Consider the following 24,615-nt stretch of genomic DNA (forward strand, 5'->3'; position numbering starts at 1 on the left):
GCCTGCCCACTGAATTTAAATTTCAGTTACTGTATTTTTATTTCTAAAAGTTCTGTTGTTTTTTTTAAAAACATCTAAATTACTTTTTATATAATTTTCTGATCCCTGAAGTTACTTTCAAGCTTTCTTAGTAAATCTTCCAAGTACAGGTATTTTATAGTCTGTGCTTGATAATTCTAGGATTTGAAACGAATCCATTGCTATTGTCTATTTCTTCTTATTTATTCTTGCTCATGGTGTCATGCCGAGTGGCCTTTGGAAATTTATTTGTGCAAATAGCATGAGGCCAGAGTCTTCTTTTCCAGGAATGTTTTACATTTGCTTTGGGTGTTGCTTGGAAGTACTACCTGAGCAAGGTTGCCGAATTTAAGGGCTTAAGTGTCTTGAACACCCAAGCTGTTGACCTTAATGAAGTACTCCATTTGATTTACTTCTCTGTTGTTCTCTTTTGAGAAAAGTTTGAAAAGAATGTAAGAAGATAAGAGCTTACTTATGGTTCACATTAATATTAAAAATATAGTCATTTGGTATACCAGCTGTGGGAAGGAAGAGTCTCTTATTAGACTCTGCATCTTATGTGGGTTTTTAATCCTGTTCCCTTTGCCCCACAAGGCCTTCAGAATAGAAGTTAAAATGTACCAGTTTTGTCCTTGTATTTCTTACTATTTTGTCAGATATATATTGGTCTTACAAAGATTTTTTTAAATATATATTTTATACAGTGCTTATAGTTGTTTGCCTTTGGAGTTTTGTTTCAAATCACCTAGTAAAGCTTTTACTGGAGACCGAAAGTCTCCCTACTATGGATTATGCCATTCTGAGCTTTGTTCCACATGTTGGAGATATGGCAGTAGGTAAAATAGACCAAAGTTCTCACCCTAGTAGATAATACATTTCAGTGGGAGGAGACAAATAATAAAATAAGTAAAATGTATGTATGGTAAGTGCTAGATAAAGCAGGGAGATAGGTGTATATCAGTAGTGTCAGGATGTTGGGAAGTTTATGATTTTAGTATGCAGAGAAGATGTCATTGAAAAAGTAATAGATAAATAAAGATCTGAAAGAGGTGAGTAGACAGTGTAGCTATGGAGGGGAAGAGCATTCTAGACAAAGGGTACAAGTGCAGAGGCCCTGATATGAGTCGCAGCAAGGAATATAATGGAGCTGTACTAGACAGAAAGATGGAAAGTGAGTAGGAGATGAGGTTGGAGAGACCTCTGTGGTATCTGAGATCTAAGAGATCTTGGACTCCTGGTAGGCCTTTTTATGGAGTCATAGGAGGATTTTGAGCAGCAATGTGATGTGACTTTGTTCAACTCAGGGCATAATATTGAGAATAAACTTCAGGAGGGCAAAGGTGAGAAGCAGGAAAAAGATATGACAGTTATCCTGGGATTGTTCTAGGTAATGAGGTTCTAGCATAAACAAGAGAACGTTCCCGCCCACTTCCAGTTGAACTTCTAGTTCATTCATAAAAGTATCTTATTTCGGGAAGTGGTAGGTGGTAGAAGAGATATAGCTGATTTGTTCTGATATGTTTTAGTTATTAAGAAAATATTTTTAAGCCTAGAATATTTGTAACTTCTATATAAATTACAAAACATTTTTAATTTGGCTGCTTGTGGTGATGAATTAGTTTTATGAATTATTTTAGCTTATGGTAAAAAAAAGATACAGCCTTATTAGAAGTGGGTAAAAGTTTATTTCCCTCTATGTTTGTAGATTTGTCTGTTTTTCCTTTTAGTTCTTCATTTTTTGCTTTATGTATTTGAAGCTGTGTTACTGTGTGCTAAAAAATTTTCCTTGATGTATTAACCCCTTTATCATTATTGAAAGTCTCTCTTTATCTGTAGTAATGCTTCTTCCAGCTGCTTTGTTTGAAATTAGTATAGCCACACTAACTTTATTTTGGTTGGTGTTTGCCATGGTCTATCGCTCTATCATTCTACTTTTAACTTTTATGTGAGCTTACCTAAAAGTATATCTCATTCAAGCAACCTGTTTTTAAAAACTCAGTCTTGCTCTTTTACTTTGAATATTTAGTTTATTTACTTTTAAGGTAGTTACTGATGGATTTGATTTGATTTGATTTGATTTTTGCCATTTTGTCTTTCATTTCTATTTTATCCACTTGTTTTATATTTTTTTATTTCCTTTCCTGCTTTTCAATTAATCAAATATTTTTTATTACTTTATTTTTCTTCTATTTATTTATGTATACATTTACTCTTATTTTAGTGGTTACCCTGGAGCAGAGGTTGGCAAACTTTTACTTACAGGCCAAATTCAGCAGCCCCCCTTGTTTTTGTACATAAAATTTTATTGAAACACAGCCACACCCATTTGTTTAATGTATCGTGTATCACTGGTTTGGCACTACAACGGCATAATTGAGTAGTTGCACTGAAAGACTACATATATGTATGGTTTGCAAAGCCTGAACATATTTTCTGTGTAGTCCTTTTTAGAAAAAGTTTGCCAACTCCTGCCTTAGGGCAGTGGTTCTTAAACTTGAATATGCATCAGGGCTTGTTAGTACACAGATTGCTGGCCGCCCCCCCCCCAGAGTTTGTGATTCAGTAGATTTGGGTTGGGGCCTGAGAGTTTGCATTTCTTTCTTTTTTTTTTTTTATTATTTTTTTTATTGAGTTATTGATAGGTTACAATCTTGTGAAATTTCAGTTGTACATTAATGTTTGTCAGTCATGTTGTAGGTGCACCACTTCACCCTTTGTGCCCACACCCCACCCCACCTTTCCCCTGGTATCCACTAAACTGTTCTTGGTCCATAGTTTTAAATTCCTCATATGAGTGGAGTCATACACAGTGAGAGTTTGCATTTCTAACAAATTGCCAAGTGATGCTCAGCTGCTGACCAGGGGCTACATTTTGAATACCGCTGCCCTAGAGGTTACAGTATGCATCTTTGACTTATTACAATCTAAAATAAATTACTGTGTTTACTACTTCCACAATAATGCTAAAAGCCTTAGAACCCTTTAACTTTGCTTACCTCTTAGGAGCACTATTTTATAATAATCTCAAACTGGCAACAACTCGAATGTCTATCAACAGTACAATGCATATTAATAAATTGTGGTATATTCATATGCTAGAAAACTATGAGAAATGAACATGAATCTTCCAAACATTATATTGAGTGAAAAGAAGCTAGATACCAGAATACATAATGTGTGATTCCTTTTATATAAATTTCAAAAATGAGCAAAACCAACTATGGTATTAGTCAAGACTAGTTAGCTTTGGTAGGAAAAGAAATACTGACTTTAGGGGGTCAGTGAGGGTGCTTACAGGATGCTGATACTGATCTGTTGGTCTAGAGACTGTTTACACTGGCATGTTCATTTTGTGAGAATTCCTTGAGCTGCATACTTATGATTCATATACTTTTCTCTGCCTTATTTTGATCAAAACTTAAAAATTAATTTCCTAGTAGTTTGAGAATGTTAGGAGTTAATTTTTTTTAATGGTAGAGACATTTACTCTGTTCAATTCTTGTGTGTATAGGAACAAAACACTGTTTCCATGGAAACTTCTGGCTACTCAGTGTTTCAGTACCTATCTTTCTGTAGATTTGTGTCTACTCTGCCTCTCTTAGCTACGTTTTTTTACGTGGTGGTGGCAAAAAAGTTTATTTGGAATTCTCTTAGTGTTTTTAACAGAGCGGTCTATGTAGAACTTAGATTTTAAGTGATCCAGACTGGCTCCCTAATAGTATTATGCTAAAAAAGAAAAAAATATTTTTTAACTATAAGATACTTTTTTCCTATAAGTTGTGCTATTTAAGAAAAAACACTTGCTGAAATGGAATGTGGCTTTATTTTAGGGTGTCTATTTGATTCTCTTTTTTCCAATAAATGAAACAGTTACATTTTTTGGGTGTATTTTTTTTTAAATATGTTTAACAGTTGGAGTTGAAGTATCCTTTTGTAGGGATGATTTGGGTATTTGTAGTTGATGTGGTGTTTGCATAGGTAAGGGAGCAGATTGAAAGGAAAAGATTCTGGCACATTGCTCTGAAGGCTGTGGTGAAGCTGCTTCTCTGCCTCGCCCATCTTGTTTGTCGTGATTGGTTTGTGCGGGGTCCTAGAGAAAACCATCTTCTCAGACGAGTAAAATGCATACATCTTGTGATTTTTGTGGGGGTGGGAGTGGGGATGTTTCATTTGATACAAGGAGATGATACTAGTGTGGTCATTCATAAATATTATAAAAGGATCTTTGCAGAATATTTTGGAATCATTTATACAGATTGTTCAGTTTGGTTTCTAAGGCCTAAGTAAACAGCAGATTGTAAGATTAGAGTTAATTATGCACAGTAATGAGCACTGTGATATTCCGTGTTTTACTGATGCAATAATAAGCGTCCCAGCAGAATGAATATTGCATAAAACCTTATTTTCTATTTGTATAAATTTTCATGTGAATTCAATAACAGAAAACAAATATAGGTTTATAAACCTTTGGTATTGAATGCCTTTGAAATTTTGATATAGAATAAGGATTGCAGCTGCATACAGAATTTTTAAAATACGTGGAGAATTTTTACCTTTCATCTGGCAATAGCTGCCATAAGATGATGTCACCTTGTAGCTGATTGGCTGTTATAGCACCTAGGGCAGGGAAGAGAAAGAAAAATGCCGGCACAAACCTCAGTGGTGGTTCTGTGGTTGTTTCTGTCTATTTTTGATAGAATCTTTGATTAGTATCAAATCTACTGTATTTGGCCATGTGAACTATTGGGAGCATCCTAGGGTGAGGGAAATTAAGAGCTTTCAGAGGAATGAGGCGACTGATTTGCAAACGGATCTGTGATTGTAAGTTGCAGAATCTGGGTATAAGGAATAAGGCAGGGTGTGCTGGAAGATGCACTATGGGAGGAGCTGGCAGAAAATGCTGATATGAGTAGCAAAAAAAGGAAAAATGCTTTTTACTATCTTTAGAGTTAATATATTTGGTTTTATGTTTTGACTTTATGAATATAGGTAGGAAATATATTACAATCTGATTTTAAATTACACTGAGCTGTTTTTTATAGTGTTAGCCAATATATAAATGCTTAGTCAAAGGAGCTTTATTTTGTATTATATATCTTACAAAGTAGTGATTTCATATATAGCTTTATTTGATTTTTGAGTCGTAAGGAAAATGGAGCAAAGCTTGGTTCTCTTAAAATACGTTTTTCTAATGCTTTGTGCAGATAAAAGCTTTGATGATGAAGAATCAGTGGATGGAAATAGGCCATCATCAGCTGCTTCAGCCTTCAAGGTTCCTGCACCTAAAACATCCGGAAATCCTGTCAACAGTGCAAGGAAGCCTGGTTCAGCAGGTGGCCCTAAGGTTGGAGGTAATGTAAATCCATTTCAAATCTGATGTGCATGCCTCATGCCCTTGATATGGCCACACATACTTAGGACTTCAGAGGAATATGTTTATTCATGACTGCAGCACTGTTGCAGATCCGGAGAGTCTGTTGCAACCCAGAAGAACGTGCTGCCGTTTCGAAAATGTTTAAAATATTATATATTGCTATTTCCTGTCAGAACATATGTGAATTAGTGTTTTCTTGAGAGTATTTATTTTTCAGATGCCATTTTTAAAGGGAGATCTTTAAGGGTGTTTTTTGGGTTTGGCTTTTTTTGTTTTTAAAGAGAGAGCAGGTTTTTCACAATTTAGCTATTAATTTTCCGGTGCTATAGTTGTTAAGGAAATACTGATTTATTTGATGTTTTTACGCAGTCATCGAGTTATTGAGTGTTAAATACTCCAACGTTGAAAAAATGGTTGAAGATACTGGCTATTGAATCATTTGTCACAATAGGAAATGGGTGGTGGTCAAGTAAAATTGCCTCAAAAATAAACAGGAAAAAACTGGTTTTATGTAATTATACAGCACATAGTACAGTTTTTTTTATCAGATTAGAACTGGTTCCAGCATATTGTTTATCTTAAAAAAATTTATGGATATTTTTTCATATTCTAATTAGAAAGCCGTGAGTACTTTCTAGCTGCTAGTTTCTGCCAGGTCTTTCTGGTAGAATGAATTCTGTAAGAATAAGGGTAATCATTTAATGCAAAAAGGACTACAGTTTCTTTTTCTTTTCTTCTTGTTAATTAATTTGTGTTCTAGTTATAATTTGGTAAAACAGTTTTTTCCTTGTTTATCATAACTGGTGGGAAAATCATGGTCTTCCGGATTTTTGTTTTTTCTTTTTGTCTGTAGTTCTTTTATTAAAAACAGAAAGGAAAGAAAAAGGAACTGTATATTTTGACCAGGTTCTGTAAGTTGTTTTCTCTTGATCTTTCTATACAAGCAAACATTATTTTCCAAGTCTCATGATATTCTAAATATAGGAAAACTATCATAAATATTTCATCTTAACTGTCTTTAACTAATGTGTCATATAACTAGCAAGAAAGATGGTATGATATATGTATATACACATATATGTATATATAAATATGTATATGAATAAATAGATAAAATACTATGAAATAGAAATGTTTTACTGATTTCTCTGGATATTTTGAGTAATTTACACTTAGTATTTTAATTATTTTCTTTTTGTTTTGCAATTATGGGAGTGTATTCTCATCCAAATGTTAGTTATCATATCCTATTACATGATATTTTCTATTATGCATTCTTAGGTATCTTGATGAGAAGTATATGACATTCTATGGTTTCTTCCTTTTGTAACAAATGGCTACCTTCAGTTATTACAAAGGGAATATTTTTTCTTGTTTTTGAGTTATAGATTTCTAATCTATAATAATTATTTCATGAAACTGTCTTATTTGACTTAAAATGGATTAATATTTGAAATGTCTGGTGATAATATTTAATATCTTTTTGAATCTGAGCCAGTGGTTTATAGTTAGCTCTGTTTTTCACGTTTTACTTTTCTCTTGGATGAAAATTGAGATTATATTTTACCTACCAAAGGTCACTTAATTCTGATTTTATCCATCTGATAAAATTCTTTTTTAAAATTCTTTTTAAAGAATAAGAGACTTTCTTAATGTCACTCCCCCTTCTCTGGTTTGTAGTCCTACCAGATATGAAAATGTTAGGTACCTTTCGTGATTGTAGTCATTAATCACTCATACAAATTATATCCATCTAGGCAGTGACTCTTGATAAAAATAAGGGAGAGGCTTTCATTCCTTCCTCCTCCTCCTCCTCCTCTTCCTTTTGACAATTGCAGATTCATTCTGCAACTGTTTGTTTCTTTTGTTTGCCACAGCTCATTTAGGTTCACTGCTCATTTTTCTAAGAGCTGCTAGCCAGGGGATATTGATATTGCTTCAGAAATTAATGCTATTTTTGACTATCAGTGCTTCTTTGAAAATTTAACTTTAGATTTTCTGTTCTTGGCAGAGGCTTATTAATTTTTGAACTAGTTGTAGAAAGTTTTCTTAGAGTTGTAGAATCTTTGAGTTACAAGGAACATTGGGAGTCATAGAGTTCAATTTATGGTTCAAGTGTAGCAATCTCATAATATTTCTTATAGGTGATTATTCAGCATCTGATTAAAGTAATATGTGCTCATGGATTAAAATTTGGAACAAAACTCACCTGTAATACCACTACATGTAGACATAATCAACTGATAAGTTATAATATACTTTCTTCCAATTATTTTTATGGTTACTTTTCCAATTATTTTTAAACATACAAATATTTTCTTAGGAGGAGGAAAGAATTGGCACCACTCATTATGTAGTTTTGTATACCATTTTTCTTGCTGATATTCTACCGTGAACATTTCCTCATTGTCTTAAATTATTAAGTGAAAACTATTCATGGCTCAATAATATCTAGATTGCCTTCACTATTTTCTGCTCTTATAAACTGTGCCATCATTCCTTTATGTGTATCTTTCACAACATCTCTGATGATTTCCTTGGAATAAATTTCTAAAGTTTACTAGTTTCTTGTGTTCTTTCAGTTAGGCATGGTGTCCTCCAGAAAGGTTATAAGCCCATTTCAATTCTGGATAAACTAAGTCTTTTTTTATATTGCATTAAAATCTGCCTCCTTGTAACTTAAGCAGGGAAGATGAATTCTTTGTTAAAACAATACTTTCAAATACTTGAAGGTTGTCATGTCTCTCTTTATAACTATTCTGTTTTCTAGACTACATTTTCTTTCTTATAAGTTTATGTGGAATAATGGTGATTCAGTCCAGGCACTTTATTTGCTACTCCTAGGTATATAATAAATGGATAGGTATGATTAGTTCCTAACTAAAGGAATATGCTAGGTGGAGGTATATAATAGTGGTATAAGCCAATCACAGTACACTGAGTTTAACAAATTTTTTTTCAGGTAAGATTACCAAAATAAAAATAAAGGGAGCTTCCTTGAAACCTTGACTGAATCTACTTTTGGAGTTTTTGGAGTTTAATTTACTTTTCCCAGAGATATATGACAAGATTAAAGAGATGTATGCTATTTTTTAACAAAGTGTGCTATCCAATTAATTAAAGACAGTAGGACTTCTGTTTAATATTTAGTGTATGTTAGTTTTACTTTGTTTTTTGGCTCAGTGTGCCAGCCTATTCTACTCATATTGTGGTTGTGTGGGCTTTAAAACAAGGAGAATCAAAGGGTTATGAGTTGCTCCATACCGATATATCATTGCTATAAAAACCTATATTAGGTGGTTTACTAATTAGAATAAAATCAATTCCCTTAAATAATCCATTTTCTGAATAACGTAACTTCATAATAGGAATTAGGTAAACATATTTTCCATTCTTTTGGCTTAATAGTTTGGAATACAGTTGCTGAAGGTACAAGATTGTTTAAAATATTTATATCTCTAGTATTTTAGGTAATAATTAAAAAAAAGTTCTTGAGTTTTCTTACATATATTCTCATTTAAACCTCAAAACCCCTGAGTTAGGTACTTTGTTATCCCAATTTTACTGATGAGCAAACTAAAGTTTGGAGAAGTTAAGTAACTTGCACAGGGTCGTGCATCTAATAAATGGGCAAAACACAAAAATCACTTTGCTATACTGCCACCCACACTAATTTCTCTGGTTAAAAAAGGATTCTTCTAGATCCTTTAGCTCTGAGGTTGTAATCTACAGTAATGATCACTACCATTCAGGACCCATAAATTTAAAAAGCCTCAACTGGTATGATTCCCAGCAAAATAGAATATTTGTAAATAAGCAAACCCTTAATTTTTTAATTGGAAATAGAAATGCTTTTTAGTATTTTCTTGTTGAAATTGCCTTTTTAAAGTTCATTTTCTGAGTTATAATATCCCTTTTCCTATATTTTGTCTGCTATTCTTTTTAGAAGGTAAAGATGGAATTAGATGATGATATAATTGTTATTGTTTATAATTAGTATCAGATTTTGAGTTTAGTGATTTGTCATTGAGGCTTGTATTTAATCGTTGAGATACATCATTGCCCAGATTATCAATTCTCAAAGTTCTGTTCTTCTCTCTCACTTACTCACTCACTCATTCAGGTGGACAGAGTATTTTCTCTCCATTGTTTCTATCTAATATCAAAGACTACTTTGAAATAGTTTTAACTTTCAATTCTTATAATTAGAGTAATTACCACCATTTCAAATTCAGTAGTGCTTACTCATCTTTAGGATATCTTATATTTGTTTTACTTCATTTATGTCTGCCCTGAGGTTCTATTAAGAATGTCCAAATATCTATTTTCCACAATTTATGCTGGTCATTCCCATTTTTTTTCTGTCATGCAAACAACAAAGTTGTTCTTTCTTTTAAATAAATAGAGATCATGAGAATTGGTATATGTTTAATAAACAAATTTCACATAATTTGTTGTTTAATCTTGGAATCCAAATTTTTAACTGATAAACCTGTTTCTTGTTTTTGTACTTTATATAAAACCAAATAACTTTTCTGTTTGTGTTTTGTTTTCTTTTCTTCCTCTCTTCTTCCCTTAATGAGAGGGGAAGATACTAAACCGAGAAGATTTTAGCCTCAGGAGGCCTTAAAGATAATCTGACCCCAATTCAGATGAAGAGACGGAACCTCAGAGAATTAAATGATGTATCCAAGATCAGACAGTTTTTAGCACAGAAAAGAGGAGGACCCAGTGCTTAGCCCACTGTCAAGGGCTTCTTCTTGGATCATCTCTGGGTCATCTCATAACTAATGCTGCATGTGATACATATTTCTTATTTTTATTCCATATAACAAAACACTATAATTGACACTTGGAATTTAGGGATTGGCCAGTCACCATTCTGTCTTAAATTACTATGAATCTCTTATCATTGACTATCCATTATAAGATGCCCTCGTGCTATCTATCTTAACTTTGGTTTTAAGGTAAATATGATTCAAGTAATTAACAGATAAGTTATAAATATAAATCAATGTAACCTAATTGCCTACTGTTTATACGAATATATGTGTTTTGCTGTAGTTATTTTCTTTGACCTTTGTTTTGTTTTACCTCTTGGGCCCAACTTAAAGTGATAAATTTTATCGTACAGGTTTATTTTTTGAAGCATTCAGAATGTTTATAAGAGAAGGGAGAAAATAGTATAAACAGTCAAACTATTTGATTAAAATTAATAGGCAAACTGAAGACTCACTCTCTTCATAGATAAGTTACTGTCCTTATCTGCAGCTGTATATAGAGCCTTTGTGCAAGGCTTCATATTAGGCATTGAGGAGACCGTCTGGAGTGTTCAACGTTTTAAACTTACGAAGATAATTACAGCATCTGTCTGTGCTCATTATTTCACCAACCAGTGTTAATATTGTTTGCATTTTGGTCCTTCCATACTTCATTTGCCTATACTTTTTGACTGAGATTTTGGTGTTAGAAAATTATGGTCTCATACCAGTAAACAAATTGAGTCAAGATTGGCCTCAGAAAAGAGTGATATATCGTTAATATAGATCGTACATGTGAGGAATTTTCCATTAGACTCAGCATACTTGATCAATATAAAGTAGAATTTTGTACCGTCCTTCCTTGATATCTGTGGGGCTTTGGTTCCAGGACACCCTGGATACCAAAATCCCCTGATATTCAACTCTCTTATATAAAATGGCATAGTATTTGCATAAAACCTGCACACATCCTCCCCTATACTTTAAATAATCTCTACATTACTTATAATACCTAATACAATATAAATGCTATGTAAATAGTTGTTATACTCTATTGTTTAGGGAATAATGACAAGAAAAAGAGTCTGTGCGTGTTCAGTACAGATGCAAACATGGTAGACCTTTCAGTCTGTGGTTGGTTGAATCTGCTGATGTGGAACCCACAGATATGGAGGGCCCACTGGAGCAACTGTGATTCTAGGCTTATATTTATCACATACGTTATAATATAGCTGAATTGGTAAGAAGCATTATTTCTATGATGGGCATGTTTTAAATTTAAACTAAATTTTTTGATTAACTTGTCAATTTTCTTTTTTAGAACCAATTTATGTTACTTACTAATGAAAAGAAATGTTATTTAATTTTTTTAAATATAAAAAGCTTGCTCACTGTTAACAAGTCAAACAATAGAGAGATGTTTGGAAAAAAAATCTTTACTAGTATCTTGCCTGTCTAATCTCATTGCCCTGAGGTGACCAGTGTTAAGTTTGATAGGTATCCTTCCACATCTTACTCCATGTTTATTTGTATAGGTATTCAGATTAGAGTTTATTTTTGTCCACATTAAACATACTAGTAAACGCTTTGCAACTTGCTCTTTTCACAGAACATCCTTCCGTCCTTCCACATCAAGAATGAGAGTTATTGCATGCTTTTAACAGCTATACAGTATTCCACATTATTGATGTACCATGAATTAATAAACTATTTCCCTATTAAAGTCATTCAAGTTGTTTGCAACTTTATGCTATTCCAAAGAATCCAGATCTCCATGTACTTATAAGTTTGGACATTCTGGCACTTCTAATCTGTAAAATAGATTCCTCTAAATGAGATTGCTTAATTAAAGGTTGTGTGGTTTTGTTTTTTTTTTTTTGAGGAAGATTAGCCCTGAGCTAACTGCTGCCAATCCTCCTCTTTTTGCTGAGGAAGACTGGTTCTGACCTAACATCCATGCCCATCTTCCTCTATTTTATACGTGGGACATCTACCACAGCATGGCTTTTGCCAAGTGGTGTCATGTCTGCATCCAGGATCTGAACCTGTGAACCCCAGGCTGCCGAGAAGTGGAACGTGCGAACTTAACCGCTGCGCCACCAGGCCGGCCCCTGTGTGTGTTTTTATTTTAATAAAGATATTATTTTACCTTCTCCAGCATTAAATGTAACAGCCTTGTTAATTACTGCCTATTTTGATGGGTGAAAAATGGTGCTTTCTTTTAATTTTCATTTTTCCATCCACCTGTCCATCTGGCCAACAGCTAGCACATATTTACTGAAAGCTTTTAGTGTGCTGCTACTTTTGTAATCTCTGTGAAATATTCGTGAACAAAAACAAAGACCCTGCCCTCCTGGAGTTCATATTTTAGTAAGTTTAGAATATTTAAATTCATTAATAGGAATTAGCATATCCTCTTCTGTGAATTACATATTGTTATTATTTTCCCCCTTTTTTGGGGGGGGCTGTTTTGTCTTCTCGTCAATTGGTTACAGTTTTTAAAATATTAGGCCTTTTATTCTTTTGTTAAAAGTTACAAATATTTCCTCGGTCTCTCTTTTGCCTATGGCATTTTTACATCAAAATTTAAAATTTTTGTTATGGTAGGTAAATAAAGTATCTGTCCTTTTCTTTTTGACTTCCAAATTTCCTGTCTTAAATAAGAAGGACTGTGGTCCACTCCCAAGCTTATACAAATATTCTAATTTATTCTAAAACATTAGTTATTTTACATTAGTTTGTTCTATATATCTGGAATTCATTTTTATATAAGGTGACAGTATATCCATTTTAATTTATTTTCTTATGCATGACCAATTAATGTCCATGCAGTTAAATAAAACATTCCTTACTTCATTGAATTCAGATACTACTGTATATGTTGGTTAGTTTCTTTCCTTTTTTCCTGATGTATTTATCTATACCTACTCTAGTTTTATAGTGATTGGTTTCCCAAACTTTTTATTATGAAAAATTTTGAATGTATATCAAAGTTGACATACAGTGAACTCTTATCACCTAGATATGTAATAACTAGCATTTTGCCATATTTGATTTCATTCTCTCTGTATAGATAGATAGATTCCCACATATATTTTTTTTTCATCTCAACAGTTGTAAAGTAAATTGTAGACATCATGACATTTCAGCCGTAAATATTTAATATGCATCTCCTAAGGCTTAAATACATGCTCCATTATAAACATAATGCCATTATCATATGCAAGAAAATTCCATAATATATTATGTATAAAGCAATCCCCTTACCAATTTTTATACCCATGACATTGACTTTTTTGAGGAGTCTAGGGCGGTTGTCTTTTAGATTGTCCCATGTTCTGGATTTGTCTGATTTCTTGGTGATGTCATTTAACTTGTTCCTCTAGCTCTTTTATAAGAAGTGATTCTGTGGGGCCAGGAAGAAAAATTTATTCTGTTTCTTAGTTCAAGAATGCCCTCTTCTGTTGGTATGGTGAAATGCAGCTTCTTTACTAAATGATACTTGGGGGGTTTTCTACTTCTGATTCTATGATACCATCTTGTTTCAGTAGAGCCCTTCTCTTCGTGTTTTTTTCTTTATCCACCAAGCTTTGAAGGGATGCCTCCCTCTTCTAAGTGCTACTTACCTCTAACTTTAGTTGATGTCTATGTTCCATCACTACCAGGATCCTCCTCTTGCTTATAATTTCCTCTGATACTTCTCTCCAGTGAGAACTCTGTAGTTATCGTTGCTGGTCTTGTATGTTTATATTGCCCCATTCACTTGTAAATTGAAGCTTGAAGCATTATTTGTCTCTTAGTTGTACTACAAGTATGTGCTGTGAGTAATTTTATTTGCTCTTCTTTTTGGTCTCGGTGGTTTTTGAAGTATTTAGTTGAACATTTGATTTGAATTTGGATGACTACCATTTTCCCATGGGAATCAGAATGTCTACTGTAAGTTTTCATATTTGGTAAGGAAATACCTTTTTTTTTTAACCTAGATAATCCATTATCTCAGCATTTTGTTGAATTTTAGGACATTGTTATCGAATAGTTTTACTTTCTCCATTGATCTGAATCACTTCTTTGTCATATATCACAGTTTATATATTTGTGGATCTGTTTTTGAATTTATATTTTGTTCATTCTAATAGTTGGTCTATCTCTGCACTAAAACCTGATTGTCATAATTATCATAGTTTTGTAAGTCTTGATATCTGGTAGGGCAAGTACTCCCTCCCTTTACTTCTACAGGAATATCTCGGCCCATTCTTCTTCCAAATAAATTTTAGAATCACCTTGACAAGGAACCCTGTTGGAGGCTTGATTATTACTTAATTAATTTGGGAAGACTGGACATCTTTATGATACTGAGTTTTCCTGTCCATGAACATGTATAGTTTCCCATTTTAGTATTCTTTAATGTCTCATTAAAATTTATGATTTTTCCCCCAGAAGTTTTTCACGATTTTTTGTTTTGTTTTTATGTGTTTGGTTTGGTGTTTCCTAGATACTTTAAAATATTTGTTGCTATTGAACGTAGTATTTTTCTTTTGAAATTATAAAACTTTATTGAAAGAAATTTTAAAATGTGTAAGTAAATGGACATAACTATATCCCTGGATAGGAAGACAGTATTACGAAGATGTCACTTCTCCCCAAATTCATCTATAGATTCAACACATTTTCTTTTTTTTTTAATTGAGGTAAAATTGACATTCAACGTTATATCAGTTTCAGTTGTACAACGTAATGATTTGATATTTGTATATATTGTTAAATGATCATTATAAGTCTAATTAACATCTGTCGCCATACATAAGTTACAGTATTTTTTTTTTCTCATGGTGAGAACTTTTAAGATCTACTCTAGGGACCAGCCCAGTGGCTTAGTGCTTAGGTTCATACACACTGCTTCGGTGGCCCAGGCTTCAGAGGTTTGGATCCCAGGTGCAGACCTATACACAGCTCATCAAGCCACATTGTGGAGGCATCCCATGTACAAAATAGAGGAAGATTGGCATGGATGTTAGCTCAGCGACAATCTTCCTTGAGCAAAAAGAGGAAGATTGACAACAGATTTTAGCTCATGGCCAATCTTCCTCACCAAAAAGAAAATATCTATCTCTATATATATAAGATCTAACTCTCTTAGCAACTTTCAAATATGCAATACAGTATTATTAACTATAGTCACCATGCTGTATCTTACATCCCCATGACTGACTTATTTTATAACTAGAAGTTTATACCTTTTGACTCCCTTGAGTCATTTCACCCACTCCCCATCCTCTGCCTCAGGCAACCACGAATCTGTTCTCTGTATCTATGAGCATGGTTTTATTTTTAGGTTCCACATATAGATCGTACAGTATCTGTCTATCTCTGTTGGACTTATTTCACTTAGCATAATGCCCTTAAGGCCCATCAACGTAGTATTTTTTTTAAGTTAAAATTACTAATTTTGCTGCTGATGCATAGAAATGAAATTGATTTTTGTATTTTGATTTTATAGCTAGTCACCTTGCTAAAGTTTAATTTTTAATGATTTTACTATATATTATTTTGGATTTTCTGTCTACACCAGGGTTTGGCAAACTATAGCCGGCAGGCCAAATCTGGCCTTGATATCTGGTTTTAGAAATAAAGGTTTATTGGAATACAGCCACACCCATTCATTTGTGAAGAGTTGAGTAGTTGCAGGAGAGACCGTATGGCCCATGAAGCCTAAAATCTTTGTTATCTGGCCCTTTACAGAAAACGTTTGGCAACCCCTGATTTAGATAATGATATCTTTAAATAATGGCAGTTTTTTCTTCATTTTCAGTGCACTTACTTTTTTTCCACTTGTATTCTTAAAAGTTAGTTTTGCTAGGTACATAATTTTAGATGGACAATATTTTCTTCTTTAAAAACTTGAGTTATTAATATACCCTCTTTGGTTCCCACTGTTGCTTTTGAGAAGTCTGTTTTTCCTTTCTAGGTGATATCTTCTTTCTCTGATGATTGTCTCTGTCATCAGTGTTATGCAGTTACACCTCAGAGATCTAGGTGTGGATATTTTTTTATTTATCCTTGAGTTAGGTTGTGCATCTGAGTCTATAGATTCCTGGTTTTCATGAATCTAGAAAGTTTACAACCATTATCTCTTTTAAATATTGCCTTTCTTCTGTTCTCTCTATTCTATCTTTCAGGTACTCCCGTTAGATATATGTTAGACCTTCTCATCCTGTCCTCTATATCTCTTTATATCTTTCCGTTTCCCTATTTCTCTTTGCCCCATTCTGGGTAGTTTGCTCAAGTGTATCTTCCATTTCTCTAATTATTTCTTCTACTGTTTAACCTTTCAGGCAAGAGTTTTTTTATTTCAACATTTATGTTATTCAATTCAAGTTATTGCATTTTCCCCCCAAATTTCTCTCTTCATTCCTAATGCCTTTTGTTGATTGGTGTCTTTGTAATTCTACCCACATTATTTCTTCAAATGTTATATTCACATCTGTTCTGAAATCTTTAACTAGACAATTCTAATATCTGCAGTTCTAAAATCTATTATTTGTTCCTTGTGACTTCCAGTTCATGATGGTTTGCCTTCTTATGTATTTGAACTTTGATTCTGAGATCATTGCTGTAACTTAATTGGGGGGTGTTCTTCAGGTACAAATTGAGGATTCTAGAAGCTTTTCTCAGAGAAGATTTCTTCCTTCTCATTACTGGAGAATCACCAATCAGGGACCCCGTTAGCCTCTCCCAGATCTTGTCTCAACTCTAGAAGTTTAGCTTACTCTTCCCCACCTGTTGGTTGGGGACTCCACTTTCGGATGGGAAGAGCTGAAAGTCACCTTGTAAAAGGAGCATTCAAGAGTGAGAGGAATTGTTACAGCTATCCTTGCAAACGTTCTAATGTAGTTTGCCCTCTGACCACAATAATTCATATGCCTCCCACATACAAAATGCACTCATGGACATTTCCCACAAGTCTCATTCTAAGTATAGCATCAAGCTCAAAGTGCATGATCTTGTGATTTACATCAGGTCCAGATGCATGTAAGGGTTCTCTGGTGTGGCTCCTCTCCAGCTAGAGGCCTGTGAACTAAAAAGACATCTGTCTTGTACTCCACAGACTCAATATATGATGGTGGTACCAGGACAAGCTAACCATAGTAGACATTCCATAATAGACATTTAGAAAGGAGAGGAATGGGAAATTCATGGTAGTCACTGGTTTATAGCAATTTTGAAATCCAATAGGAGGTTCCATTACTTCAGGGGTCATGAATATTCCTTGATGAGGGTTGCATTCTCTCTTTGGGTGTGATTCTCTGAACCAGTGTTTTCCTCTGTTTTTGGTTCTGCCCTTGGCTCTGGGCTCTGGACTCTGGACTCTGGACTCTGCCCTCTGCCCCCTGCCCCCTAAAATCTTTCCTTCTTTTGCATGAAAATGTCCTGTGTTTTCAACTGAGTATCTTTTTCAGTCTTAGAATTTCTCTTAGAAAGTTGGGAATCCGGAAGGCTATTTTAAACTATCTCTGTCTCTTCATAGCATTCTTCAAAAGCACTGGTCGTGCTTTTGTTAGTATAACTGTCTTTAAAAATTATGGATTTTGTATGAATTTCACTGGAGTTCGTGCCGTATTTACCTCCATGTTGTTTCTCCATCATTTATCTTTCTCTTTAGTGCTAGTCTCTTCATTGTAGAATGAGAAGAACCTGCCTCATTCCACTTCTGAAACTTTGTTGTCCTTGCTCCTGTGTCGGAAACATACTGCTTTACCCTTTGCCTCATTCACCTTTGTATCCAGCACTTCACCTTGTTAATAGTTAGGGACTAAGTAGAATGAAGTTTTCTCCTTACACTTAAACCTCTTAAAGTAATATTTTGGAATTTCTGAGATGTGCCTATTCTAGCCATTCTAGCATACTAGAAACATGGTGTACCCTGAATGACAGTACTCTTTAATCCACCTCTCCCTCTCGCGCCCCTCCCCACCCACCCAGTCCAAGTGATTACCATCTTAAAGTGAGTTGTAGAGCAGGGATCAGCAAACTGTAGTCTGCAGGCCAAATCTAGCCAACTCTTTTTGTTTCGCCCATGAGCTAGGAATGTTTTTTACGTTTTTAAATGATTAAAAATATTCAAAAGAGTAATAGTGTGTGACATGTGAAAACTATATGAAATTCAAATTCAGTGTCCATAAATAGAGCTTTATTGGAATATCGCCTGCTCATTCATTTACATATTGTTGGAGGCTGTTTTCACACTACAATGGCAAAATTGAGTAATTGCAACAGAAACCATATGGCCCACAAAGTCTAAAATATTTACTATCTGGCCCTTTACAGAGAAAATTTACTGACCTTGGTTTTAGAGTGATCAGACAGCTGGGCAAAGCTCTTACTTTCTTCTGGTATGATTGTTGACCCAGGTATATTTGAAAGAGCTTTAGTCAAGTTGAAAGCCAGCATCGCTCTTCCCTTCAGCCCAGCCTCTACTTGTGCCCCTGCTCTCAAACTTTATCTAAAAATGTCTCCTCTTGGTGTGTATACTCCTTCTCCTTTTCTTGCAGTAATATTTGACATTAGAGCCCGTTACTCTTTGATTCTCCTCATATGGTATCCATTCTTCTTGCTGGTGCTAAAAGTTTTTTATAGCATTTTTTAGGTGAACTTTAAAGCTGTATCAGAAAATGGAATGATGATTGTGAGATGAAACAGTTCATTCAACAGATTATTCCCCTATGCAGGAATGCTTTTTCTACTTTGTTGGGCAATCACAACCAAGGTGAGGGAAACATTAGGCAAACTAGGATCATAAAAAGGTTTACTTGTGATTCATACAAGAGATAAGCAAGGCTAGGATGGGGAGCTCAGCATGTCCTCTGTCTACTATTCATGTATCCAGTACACTTCCACTAGCAGCACCTCTGTATGTACAAAGTGATTCTCAAAGGTAAGAGTGAGGTAGATTGGAGTCAACTATTCAAACCAAGCGAGTTCTTGCCAGATTTGGTAATGCCCATGTCCAGGTTTAAAGACCTAATTGTCACATCTTAAATAGCCATAAGGCTGCATTTAGTGATATTTGTAGCCTTTCAGCTCTGCAGCTTCTGTGGGATTTTTAAAAGCCATTTAATTTCTACTCTCTCTTCCCTCCCTACTAGCTTATTTGGCCCTCCTCATAAGACAGAACTCACTGGATATTAAAGGCATTGTGATTAGAGTGAATTGTGACTTCCAAAGTTAGACTTTCCTATGCGTGTCCTTAGTCAATGACACTTTTTTTTGGCCTTATTTGGGATTTATTCAGATGTTCTGCATTTCCTTGAAGGTTTTTGATGTATTTGTGGCTGGTGGGTTAATGTATTGGAGTTAACATTATCTTCTACATGTGATACCTTTTGTAAACTGCATATACACTGTAGTAACGCTTCATCTTCGCTTTTCCTTTCCTCTGTAAAACTTTGTGTCTTCCACACTTCAGCACACTAAGGTTGTTAACTGGCTCTGTTCTTGTACATGTGTATGGGTTTTCTCCACCAGTTGAGATGTATACTAAGAGTAAATTTTTTTGTTCTCAAACTTGCCTAATGGTTGCTCTTGTTATTGTAACAAAGTAATTTGCAAGAAGTGGTATGTAAATAAACAGAATGTTAATGAATGTGGAAAGAAAGTTGTTTTTATGAAAACCATGTTGAATGTTTAGAAACTACTTGATAAGGACAAGTCCCTAAATAAGTTTCTCTTCAGTGGCCTGGACAAGACATTTGTGAATGATTGGAAAGAAATTGTAGGAATCCAGGCTTCTGCACTCTTATCAGGGGACCCATAGTCAAAAACAATAAGCCCCATATAGAGATTTGTAAATGAATGTAGTATAGATGTTAAGATAATATGGTAGGTATCTTATTTTTTGTTTCTTTGCTTTAACTGATTATTTTCAGTAAATCCGTTACTAGGATTGATCATGATCATGGGGGTGGGGTTGAGAGTTTTATTGTTTCATTGGATTTTTGTAATATCTAGGGAATAACTTTGTAATTTATTTACTTTTGTAATTGAATTTCCTGTAGGAAGCATGCATTCATTCCTCTTAGTTTATTAAATTATCATTTCTTTTAATTTGCAGTTTTATATTGCCTTGCAACTTTATGTTATGCTGTTCCGTGGTCCATCTCTTATTGCTGTTAAAATTCACATACAGAGATCTTTAAAGGTTTTTACCTTTTTTAAAATGAGGATCTTCTTACATACCTTTGGAACCCGAATGTTTTTTTATCAGGATGATGTTAATTTTTTAAGTCCAGTTTTGAAGTATTAATTGGGGAGATATTTTTAATTTTAATTGGAGAGATTTTTAAGTTAATTGTCCCTTGGGATGTGTATCTTGTGTAGTTGAAATCCATTTCATGTGTTGAATTCTTACCATGAAAAAGTAAATATATAGAGTTAAAAACTAAGTACCACCTGTATCAGCCAGGGTTCAGTCAGGAAATAGAAGCCACAACAGTTATTTTTACAGAGAGAATTTAATATAAAGAATTATTAAATGGGTATTGATGAAGTAAGATAGTAAAAAGAGAACACTAAAGTATCATGGACATAGCAGTTACAGGATACGGCTCCTACCTCTAGACCTGGAGGAACAAAATGGGGAGGTTAAAATTATTAAAACCTAGAGGATTGGAGGGGGGCCCCTGCAGAGTTGTGACTCAGACCTCTGCAGAGAGGTACTAGCTGGTCGGGTGTTTCTGATGGGTGGAATGAGCTCGTTCAGTGAGTGTTAGAAAAAATTGCAAACTAGAACCACGTGCTGCTGCTGAAATGAGCATCCTGCCAGAGTTGCTAGGGTTTTACTGACAAGAACAGGAAGTGATCAGGAAGCAGGTCCCTTTTTCTTCAGCTTCCAGTCTCTCTCCAGCTCCCCCATTGACAGTTTAATGAGAAACCATTAGAATTAGCAGAAAAATGGTTTGCTTAATCCTAGGCCCAGCATCACAGAATATAAAAGAGTGAATTTGGAGCAGAAAGACAATAGCTTAATTACCGGCTCTTAAACAACTACTGCCTTTAAGTTTACTTTTTTATTGTCTGTGTGCAACAAAGGAAGATTTGTTTGCATATTTAAATTTCATTTTAAGACACTCATTTCTTTCACATTTGCTTTCCTGACCACTGCAGCACACATGGATCTTCTGCATTTTTCATTTGCCATCATTTATTGACATTTAGTGTCATTTAAAATTGCTGTTCAGCTTTGTAAACATTTATCCTTTCACCTGTATTTCTTGTGTCCTTGTTATTGCATTGAATGAGGGATGGGAAGGTATTGTTCTTATAGTTTGGATTTTGCTACCAATCAAACCAGGTATCTTATAGAGTTAATCAACTGCTGCTGAGTACTTTGGCTTTTCTGAAAGTTGCAGATTTTTTTTAATGCTTTCTTATAAAATGGAATATCTCTCAAAATTATACCTTTATGATATCCAAAGAGTTATATTTTCATGTTGTCCTTGATGTTAAAATGCTGAAAAATAAACTTTTCGTTTTAATTAGCAGGTGCTTCTAAGGAAGGAGGTGCTGGAGCAGTTGATGAAGATGATTTTATAAAAGCTTTTACAGATGTCCCTTCTATTCAGGTAAGGATACCACTAAAGTGGCACTCCCCATAACTGTTGCCCATGTTAGTGTTCATATAATTATTTTTGTCACTCTTTAAAAATTCTTTTTTCCTTAAAAGATGACATAAATAATATACTTGACTTATTATTACTAAGCTATTGTTGGTACAGTTAGATTTTCAAGTGATTTTTGAGTGAGACTGACATAAAATTGAATCCATATCGTTAAATCATATTACATTGCAATATCCGACTACATCCACTTTTGTTTTTTTTAAGGTGCTTGCGAAACAACATCCTTCCATTTTTCCCTCCTACCTCTTTGTCTGCTTCATCTCTGTTTCCTTTGTAGGCAAATCCTTCTTTTACCTGGCTATTGAATATTGGGATTTCTTAAGGGTTAGTACTGGGCGTTGTCTTCTCACTTTCCACTTTTTTACTAAGTCACTTCCTTCAAACACGTGGCATCAGTTCCCACCTTTGCGTAGATAATGCACAGCTTTTTATCACCAAATCAGACCTCTCTTGAGAGCCAAAATAATTTCTCCGCTGATTCTTTACTTGACATCTCCTTTTAGATGCCTCAGAGACATCTCAAACTTAACTTATCTGAAATTGGACTCATAATCTTCCTCTTTACCTACCTACTCTTCCAGTGTTTTATATGTGGAAACCATTACTTAATCAGTTACAAAAGTCAGAAACTTAGGAATCATTCTGCTGTAACAGATTTCTAACTTAGTCATATTCAAGCTACTTTTGCTTGTTATACTCCCTAAAATAATGTTTAAAAACTATATACCCCCTCAGTAAAGTAGATTTTTGAGTTATCCCTTTTTTCCATGTTGTGTGTAGGGAAGCCTTGCATAGTATTTCAGAGCAATACATCATAATAAGATTAGGGATGGGAGAGGGGCCTGCTTTTCTTCTGAAATATGGCAGAAGGACTATTGTGAAGGGGAGGTGGGAGGTGTAGGGGAGGAAGATAATTCCTCTACCCACTCTAGGTCCTTCTGGCTGGTTTAAGAATTAAATTGATGTGAGACAGAATAACAGGAGAAAGTCAAACAAAGCTTTATAATATGTATACATGGGAGAAACCCAGGAAAACTGAGAAATTCAGCCAGAATTCTGGGCCAAAGCCTCCACCTTAAATATTTTCGGCTAAAGACGAAAGGGACTGTTGGGGGTAGTGGTTTAGGGCTTCAAAGGGGAGGAAGGCAATTCACATGGAAATGGGGAAAAGCAAATGTTTGGTGAATAAGAATGGGCTTAGCAAGGACCCTCACAGTCTACCAATACCCAGGGTTATCTATAGTGATGGCCGGTCCTGGGGACAGGCCTTTTATCTTAAATTCTTTTAGGCAGTCAGGGGGAAGGTCAAAGTTTCTTTGAGTATTTTGTTCTTAAAAATAATCAAGGCAGGGGCTGGCCCCATGGCCAAGTGGTTAGGTTCGTGTGCTCTGCTTCAGTGGCCCAGGGTTTTACCAGTTCGGATCCTGGGCGTGGACATGGCACCACACGCTCAGGTGCCAGTCTTTAAAAAAAAAAAAATCACGGCAAAGAGACATATTTTGTGGTGGCCAATTCTGATCCCCGACAGAGGCAAGAAAGAACTAACTCAGAAGCCTCCAGGAATCGTTCTCTAACAGAATGTTATCTGGTCCCCCTCCTACCTCTTCAGCCTTGTCTCATACCCTTTTGTACCCTTGCTATTTGTTTTTTTTAAGTAAAAGGGAGATTTAATGACTATTGAAAGTGAAGGATGTAGGTAGGGCTGTCTTGATGAAGGTATGTGATACAACTCAGATGGTGTTACCAGGACCTTATTTCTCATCATCTCTCATTTCTAAATTCCTCTACATTGTCTTCCCACATGATCAGCAACATGGCTGCAACTGTTCAAGCCTCACACCTTCACAACCCTCTGCCTCTTTTCTGGTTGATCCTGTAAAACTTGTGAAATTCACTCTGATTGATTTAGGTCACATGCCTACCTCTGAACCTTCTCGTGATATAGAGAAACACTGTGCACTGATTGATTTAGGGCTGGTTCAGTGGCTCTTACCCTGGTCCTCTTTTCACTCTGTACTCCTGTATTCTGGCCTTCTTTCAGTTTCTTTCTGTCAAGGAGCCGTTGCACGTGCTGTTTACTCCAGGGAAGGCTAATCTCTCTCCACTTTGCTTAATGATGTCTGACTTATCCTTTAGCTCACAGTTCAAGCTTGACTTCCCTAACTAGTTCAAACCCCCTATTATATATAGACTTTCAAGGCACTGTGTAATTCTCCTTGGTGGTACTTTCTCTTTGAAATTTCATATTTTATATCATTTAATTAATTTTTTTCTCCCCCTGCCTAGATTATAAGATCCATAAGCCAAAGACTATGCCTATTTTTGCTCACCATAGCATCTTTAGTGCCTAGCATAATACCTCCCTGTTATGTGAATATTTTTTAAGTGAAGGAAAGGCTAACTGGTGTTTGGCAAACAGTTGGCTCCAGAGAAAACAAAGCACATAAATATCCTGAGTACAGTCTAGCACCGGGTTAGGGGACTAACTTAAAACATGTCCTTTTGCAATATTGTATAAGAAGTGTATGAATGCAATCGATATATTATATACGTGAAGTTATTTTAAGAAATTATGCCTATTTTTATCAATTCTTAGGATATTTGCATCTTGTTTTTAAATGACAGGGCATTTTAGAAGTATATTTGAATTTACTCATGAGTAGAGAAATAGCATAAGGGTACAGGCAAGAAAGACAGTTTAAAGCATTTTATTTTACTATTGTCTATAATGTATTTCCATTCCCCATTAAAAATGGTGCTAGAATGGGAAATAACCTTGTTACTTGAA

At 34.8% G+C, this 24,615-nt stretch overlaps 1 protein-coding gene across 22 annotated transcripts in view; it reads left to right on the forward strand.

The window, feature by feature from the left end:
* Positions 1–24,615, forward strand: part of CLASP2 (cytoplasmic linker associated protein 2) — a 164,019-nt gene that overhangs the window by 44,371 nt on the left and 95,033 nt on the right. For 12 of the 22 annotated variants that reach the window (XM_046658508.1, XM_046658527.1, XM_046658583.1 and 9 more), the window contains 2 exons: positions 5,223–5,369; positions 21,688–21,770. In XM_046658508.1, coding sequence (XP_046514464.1) covers positions 5,223–5,369; positions 21,688–21,770 — 230 coding nt within the window. The remainder of the gene's footprint in view (positions 1–5,222; positions 5,370–21,687; positions 21,771–24,615) is intronic. The other 10 variants (XM_046658517.1, XM_046658590.1, XM_046658545.1 and 7 more) reach the window with 1 other exon arrangement.

This window comes from Equus quagga, chromosome 1, assembly GCF_021613505.1.
Source record: "Equus quagga isolate Etosha38 chromosome 1, UCLA_HA_Equagga_1.0, whole genome shotgun sequence".
NCBI classification, from domain to species: domain Eukaryota; kingdom Metazoa; phylum Chordata; class Mammalia; order Perissodactyla; family Equidae; genus Equus; species Equus quagga.